A 7431-nucleotide genomic window follows, 5' to 3' on the forward strand; every position below is an offset into this window, starting at 1 on the left:
ACCCTCATCAAAAATGGCCAAAACACTTCCTATCCCCTGGGGCCCGGGTCTCCAAAGGGAGGGATGTCACAGGGCAAACCTCTCCCTGTTCTAGTTTACCTAGTTCCCTCCCCAGGCTCCAGCCCCTCCCTTGTGTCATCTGGGGGCCCCTGCTTTTGGACTTGGGTGCCTGGGTGGTGAGGACCACTCCCATTTCTTGCATGAGGTCCCGTCCCCAGAGGTTAATAGGGAGGCCAGGCAAAACATATGGCTGGAAAAGCCCTGTGTGGCCCTCAGAGTCTTGCCACTTTAGGATTCTGAGGCTTTTTTGGGGCACAGCCTGTCCTATTCCCTGGAGGGTCACTGTCCCTTCCTCTTTCGGCCAGGTGGGGGGGGGCCAGAATTTATCAGAGAGGACAGAAAAATCTGCCCCAGAATCTAAGACGCCCCTAAAGGACTTGCCTTCTATCTTTAATGTAAGCTGGGGGCGGTTCTCCATAGTGGCTACCCAAAATGCTGCTGGGCCGGTACTTCCAAAAACTTGGTTGCCCCTTTTCTCTTTAATTTTTCTAGCCTCACAAGGAGCTGTAGGGAGAAGGAGTATCTGAGGAATCTGTTCTCCTGCAGGGATGGCAACAACCCCACTGCCCACTGATGTCATTATTTTAATCTCCCCCTCACTATCCTGGTCTATAACACCGGGGTGTACCTGGATGCCTCGAAGAATAGTACTGGACCGTCCCAAGAGTAGTCCGACCGTGCCTGGGGGCAATGGCCCATGCACCCCAATAGGGAGGGCCTGGATCCCCATTTCCGGTGTTAGGATTGCCCGGGCAGAGGGAGCGAGGTCCAATCCTGCACTCCCCGAAGTGGCTCTAAGGAGGTCTGAGATATGAAGGGGTTGCTCTGGGGGAGAAAATGAGTCCTGCCACTGCCCAGAGCAGGGGTCATTGCCCCGTACACATTGGTTTTGGGGCCCTGGGGCGGGGCCCTCCTCCCGTTTCCCTGATTATTATTAGCAGGAAGGAAATTTCCCTCCCTGTCAGTTTTAGAGTAGCAGTTATTGGCCCAATGATATCCCCTTTGACAACGGGGGGCATAAACCAGGTCTCTTGAGACCCATAGTACTATTTTGAGGGCACTCTCTACGGAAGTGTCCCTCCCTACCGCAGCTAAAACATGTTTTTCTCCCTCCCAGAGTAGGTCTTTCTTTCCCCACTTGGGGCCGAATAGCAGCAGCTAACACTTGGCCCTGGATGAAGTTCCCATCAATGTCCCTACAGATCCGGATATAGTCATTTAGACTTTTATTGCGATAGGGGTGAAGAGCTTCCTTACAATACTTATTTGCGTTTTCAAATGCCATCTGCTTGATGACTGGCATCGCAGGCCCAATGCCCCCAAATATTCTTTCTGCTACCTGACTGAGATGGTCTACGAAGTCTTGAAAAGGTTCGGAAGGTCCTTGAAGGACTTTGGACAGATGATCCCCTCCTTCCTTGGAAGGCAATGCTTTCCAAGCCCCTTGGGCCGCTGCTGCCACTTGGGCATAGACTGCTATGTCATATTGCATTTGTTGCTGAATGGTGGCGTATTGACCACTCCCGGTAAGCATCTCCACATTTCTCTGGGGCTGTCCAGCCTGTGCATTTCTTTGGGCTGTCTGGCTGCATCTTTCCTGAAACTCACCTCTCCAAATCAAATAATCTCCCCCCCAACAGAGCTGCTCTGCAAAGCTGCTGCCAATCGCCAGGTGTCAAATTAAGAGACACAAAAGATTCCATTAAGGAAAGTGTAAAGGGAGCCTGTGCTCCATAATTTAAAGTTGCCTCTTTAAGTTGTTTTATATCCTTAAATTTTAAAGGGTTATGACGCCAAATGACCTGTCCAGAATTGTTCAGATCTGGAACTTCCATTACTGGGGCCACCACCGGGCAGCATTGGACCCCTCCTCTGGGTCTTCCCTCCAGGTCCGAGAAGGACTGGGTTATCTCATAGGAGAAGTCCCTTTTTTTAGAGTATGGGGAAGGGTTTCTCTCCCTGTCCTGCCTTTCCTTAATTCGAATCTTTTTAGTTCTTTTTAAGGGCCGCGATCTCAGCAAGTAACCGTTCCTTTTCAGACTGTGACGAGTCTGAGTCTGAGCTACTTCCATTTTCTAGGTCTGATAGAGAAGGATATAACCGATTCTGACCGGAGTTCTTCTGTTTGGGTCATGCCCGGAGATCTCTATCCATTTTTATGTTGTTACTAAGAGACTCCCCCTCATCCTCACTAACAATGGAGCCTCTAGTTTCAGTCACGGTCTCTTCCTCACTCTCTTCCCTGAACTCAAGGAGGCTTGAGTCTCAGTCTCTTGTAACTCTAAAAAGCCTCTTTTGTGTCCTGAACTACCTGGTGGTGATGAACCTTATCTGTCAAAAGTGCTCCCCTCACTAATCTCCATAAGGAGAATGTCGTAGGGGGCAAGGACTCAGAACCCTCTTTTCGTAAAAGTCTATGAAGATCACGGTGAACCTCCTCCCAATCTGGAATATTTAAGCTTCCCCCAGTAATGAACCATGGACTGGCTCGTTCGATGGATTTTAGAAAGCCTTCTAGGGTTTTAGACTTGACTGCAGTCCCATGTTCTTTAAGTAACTTTTTTAGTTGATACTGTAATGATTCTAGCTTCCCGGAACTATTCCCCATAGTTTCTTAACCCCGTCCACTTACCTCGCTTTCACAATCTCAGTGGGACCTCCAATTGTCACGTCTGCTGCGCAGCCTGTGTCCGAGAACGTGCGGAGGGTGTCGGGGATTGACAACACAGAGACTCGTTCAACGATATAAAGAAAACTTTTAACAGGCTCCAAAAAGGTTCAAGAAAACCTCCTAAGAAAAGCTCCCACCAGAGAAGCTTCTCCTCTCTCCTCTCCCCTGGCTGGTTCTGCTCTGACACCAGAGGTGGATGTGTGTGGGTTTTTGAAGGTGCGGTTAGTCTTTGGACAAGGTCGAGGTCAGGGCGGTTTCCGTGGGAAGGCCTTTTTCAGGAACTTATTGTATCGTTTTTAGTAAACATGTTTTTACTAAACATTGTCTTACAGCTGCCTACTCCCAGGCAGAAGGGGAAGTGGGTCTCTGCTCAAGGTCTGGTGTTCCCACAATCATTAGCAGTCATTTTATTGCTATGATCATTTAGTATAATAATAGAATTAGGTTTTCCCCTAGACCAGTGGCTCTCAACCTTCCTAATTCTGTGACCCTTTAATTCTGTGACCCTTTAATTCTGTGACCCTTTAATTCTGTGACCCTTTAATTCTGTGACCCTTTAATTTGGTTCCTCATGCTGGGGTGCCCACCAACCATAAAATTATTCTCATTGCTACTTCATAACTGTCCTTTTTCTATTGTTATGAATTTCCCATGTGACCCGTGTGAAAGGACCCTCTGACCCTCAAAGAGTCATGACCCCCACACAGGTTGAGAAGTGCTGCCCAAACCCATGATATATCTGCTCTCAAGTTCCTGGTCACTTTAGCTGTGTCAGGTATGGGTTCCATCTCATGGAGTGGTTACTTCCATAATATTTGTGCCACTATTTCACCAGTATGTCTTTTGGAAAGGTCACTGTTGTAGGTAGCAAGGTTTGTAGCTGGGTGGTATTTGCAATCACTTTCCTCCTCCACTCTCATGCAGAGTACATTCCAGCACCATGAATACTAGTCAGTAGGAGTGAAGCTTTTAGGTTAGGTACCTGGTAGACTTCTCCTTGTTCAATGACGTAGTTAAGTGTTGTCTTCAGCAATAGAGCCATCCGTTAGGTTGTAGAGAATAACTAATGGTTTTGACAATTGCTTGTGGTGACCCCTTTGGCCAAGGAATCAACAGCTGCAACACATTCCTGGCCATAGTTTTACTTCTTGGCATATGATATCTAGTTGGGGCATTGTATCCCCCATTGTATGGTGATGTCATTTAAATTCCTTTCATATATGTGTACACTTGAGGAAGTATCATAGCCAGTGTTCTATTACTGTGAAGAGAAACCACGGCCAAGGCAACTCTCACAAAACAAAACATTTAATTGGGGGCTTGCTTACAGTATCAGAGGTTTAGTCCATTATCATCACAGCAGGGAGCATGTGGGCATGCAGGCAGACATGGTGCTGGAGACGTAGTTGAGTGCTATATCCTGATCCTTAGGCAGAGAGAGGGAGGGGGAGAGGAAGAGATGAGGTGGGGAGAGACACACAGACACACAGACTGGACCTGGCATGGGCTTTTGAAACCTCAGAGCCTACCCTCAGTGACATACTTTCTCTAAAGGCCACACCTACTCCAACAAGGCCACATCTAATACTTCTCAAATAGTATCACTCCCTCGTGACTAGACATTCAAAGATATGAGCCTTTAGGGATCATTATTATTCAAACCATCACAGAAAGCATTTACAGTAGTAGGTTTCACAAGGCTTTTCGAGTTGGTTCTCCCTCCTTATATCCTCTCCTTCACCCACCTTCTCATCTCCTTTCCCATTTAATCTCCCTATTCTAGTTTCCCCCTTTATCCCTTTATAACCTGTATTCTATTTCCCCTTCCTTGGAAGAGCCCCACCTCTCCCCTGGTCACTTACTAGCCACCTAACCTCTGTGATTACTTGGATTGAAGTACACATATCTAAAGCTTAAAAGCTAAATCCACATATAAGAAAAGACACAATCTTTGCTCTTTTGAGTGTGGGATACTCAAAAGGTGTGATTGTTTCTAGTGCCATTTGTTTACCTTTGTCATGCCCAAGTCTCAAGGATCCCCAAAGACTACCAGGGAGACCGACCCACCAAACTGCAAAAGCAAGGTTTATTGTTTCATCCAACCATGACAGGGACTCCATCTAGCAAGCTGATGCAGCAGTCTCCAAAGAGAGTGCCCAACCAGTCTATTGCAGGAATATTTGAAGGCAAAAATCACAGAAATACGTTAGTAGTTAGGGGGAGGGGAATGGATCAGATCCTGTTTGGTTGACATTTGGGGAACAATTAGGGGTATTTCTCAGGATCAGGGCAACTGGATTGCTAGCATTTTTGATTGGTTGGCTACAGATGGGAGCATTGCTGGTTTCTATGGCTTTGTCTGTTGCTTGCAGGTAGCCTGTTCTCGTTGGTTGGTGCTCGGAGGGAGCACTGGTGGTGTCTATGACTGTCTGTCTCTTGGATGTGGTTTGTTGTCAAACACAGTATTCAGGTACTTACTAAGTCTAAGAGGAAGGTTATCTTGCAGTTTTACTCACAACACAAGAACTAGAGGGAAGGGTGGACTGGGTTTGTTCTGAAGGCTTTTTAAAAATAACTTTTATATTTATATAGTTTCTCTCTAGTATGAATAATAAAGCTGAATGGGAACTTAAGGCTTTGTCACATTTATACATTTCTTCCCAGTGTGAATTATTAGAAGTAAAGTCTTTCTGTTTAGTTTGCCCTTTTCAACCTTCACATTTCATGATTTTTGAAAAAGGGTCTCACGTGTCCTTGAGGCTGTCTTGAAGCTCACTGTGTTAGTCAAAAATAATCTTGAACTTCTGATCCTTTTGGCTCTGCCTCCTGAGTGCTGGGGGGGTGCCTTCTCATCTGGTTTTCGGTAGTGTTGGGAATTAAATTTCGATGTTTGTTCATGCTAGTCAGTCAGTCTACCAACTGAGCTAAATCTCTAGGCCCCTGATTTTTTTCTCTGTAGTGCAGGGGATGGGACAGGGTGAAACACTGCCTGGGAAGCAAACAACAAATATATACAGTCAGAAACTAAGTGTGATGGTACATACTATAAGGTCAGCTATTTAGAAAGCTGAGCCTGAAGGCTAGCAATTTCAAGGTCTTCTTGGGGTGCAAGGCAATTTCAAAGCCAGCCTGAGTAACCATCTAGAAACAAATAACAAGCCTGGGAGATGTTTCTCAGGGGAGGAGTACTTGTCTAGCATACACAAGATCCTGGGTTCAATCTTATTTAAATATTTAAAGAATAAAATCACACACACACACACACAATGAAAGTGTAGGAAAGAAATCCAGAAATTAGTAGAACCTTAAAACTATCCAATCTAGAAGATGGAGATACCAGAGAGAGTTGGGGAAACTACCAGCATCGACTGAAAGACTTAGAGTAGCACACAATGTTACCTACATCCTAAAGTATTTAAGTAAAATACTTCCCAGGACTTGATAGGGTTTGTTATTCCCCAAGGTCCTGACTAACCCTGCTAATACAACATCTTAAGAATTATCTGGTGGCTTCCTTGACTGCAATTTGACTTTTAGTTCCACAAATATTTTCTTATTGTTCCTATTAAAGGCCTACCACCGTCTGGTGTTGTTGGCAGATGCCTTTAATTCCAGCACTTTGTGAGTTCGAGACCATCCTGGTCTACAAGCAAGTTCCAGGACAGGCTCCAAAACAATACAGAGAAACCCTGTCTCAAAAAACAAAACAAAACAAAACAAAAACAAAAAAAACGAAAAAAAAAGGAGAGAGAGAGAAGATTAAAAGTCTACCACGATATCTGGTGTCTGAAAGCAAAACAAAACAAATAAACAAACAAGAAATAAAGAAGAGACTGGGCCAAGGAGATGTCTTGGTGCATCACGGTACCTGTCACCAACAGAGTGACCTGAGTTTGACCCCTGGGACCCACATGGTGGAAGGAAACAACCAGTTCCCACAGCTGTCCTTTAGCCTTCACCTATGCCCTAGCATGTGTACTGCCTACTTTTACATCAGCTTAACACAAGACTATAGTCATCAGAGAGGAAGCCAGTTGAGGGGTTAGGGTTAGGGTTAGGGTTAGGGTTAGGGTTAGGGTTAGGGTTAGCTCTCTGCTCTTCTCGGTGTGGATGCTGGTCAGATCATCAAGAGACAAGAAGAAGAAGACCACAAAGAACGAATGAAGATGAAGAAAGGTTTTAACTCACAGATGCGCAGTGAAGCCAAACGATTACAGACCTTTCTGACCTATGACACATTCAGATCATGGACGCCACAGGAGCTGGCAGCCGCTGGGTTTTACTTTACCGGGGTGAAACTTGGGGTTCAGTGCTTCTGCTGTAGCCTAATCCTCTTCTGCACCAGACTCAGGAATCTTCCCATAGAAAACCACAAGAGATTGCGTCCTGAATGTGAGTTCCTGTTGGGCAAAGACGTTGGTAACATTGGCAAGTATGAGGTAAGGGTGAAGAGTCCAGAGAAGCTGAGAGGTGGCAAAGCAAGGTACCAAGAGGAGGAGGCCAGACTGGAGTCCTTTGAGAGCTGGCCGTTTTACGCCCATGGGACACCGCCACGTGTGCTCTCAGCAGCTGGCTTTGTCTTCACAGGTAACTGGGTTACATCTTGGGAGGTGTTTCTGTGGACTTTAAAATGTAGGCTCCATATTTTGTTAATCAACCATCAGTGGTCAGCTGTGTTATATTAGACACAGAGTGTATTT

At 45.8% G+C, this 7431-nt stretch overlaps 1 protein-coding gene across 1 annotated transcript; it reads left to right on the top strand.

The window, feature by feature from the left end:
• Positions 1-3567: 3567 nt before the first annotated feature.
• On the top strand, positions 3568-7416 carry LOC121133091 (baculoviral IAP repeat-containing protein 1a-like). The gene is made up of 2 exons (XM_040728816.1): positions 3568-3603; positions 6820-7416. Exons 1-2 carry the CDS (start codon positions 3568-3570, stop codon positions 7414-7416), a joined length of 633 nt encoding a protein of 210 aa, XP_040584750.1.
• Positions 7417-7431: the final 15 nt, after the last annotated feature.

The sequence above is a fragment of the Mesocricetus auratus genome, unplaced genomic scaffold, assembly GCF_017639785.1.
Source record: "Mesocricetus auratus isolate SY011 unplaced genomic scaffold, BCM_Maur_2.0 Super-Scaffold_100020, whole genome shotgun sequence".
In the NCBI taxonomy this organism is placed as follows: domain Eukaryota; kingdom Metazoa; phylum Chordata; class Mammalia; order Rodentia; family Cricetidae; genus Mesocricetus; species Mesocricetus auratus.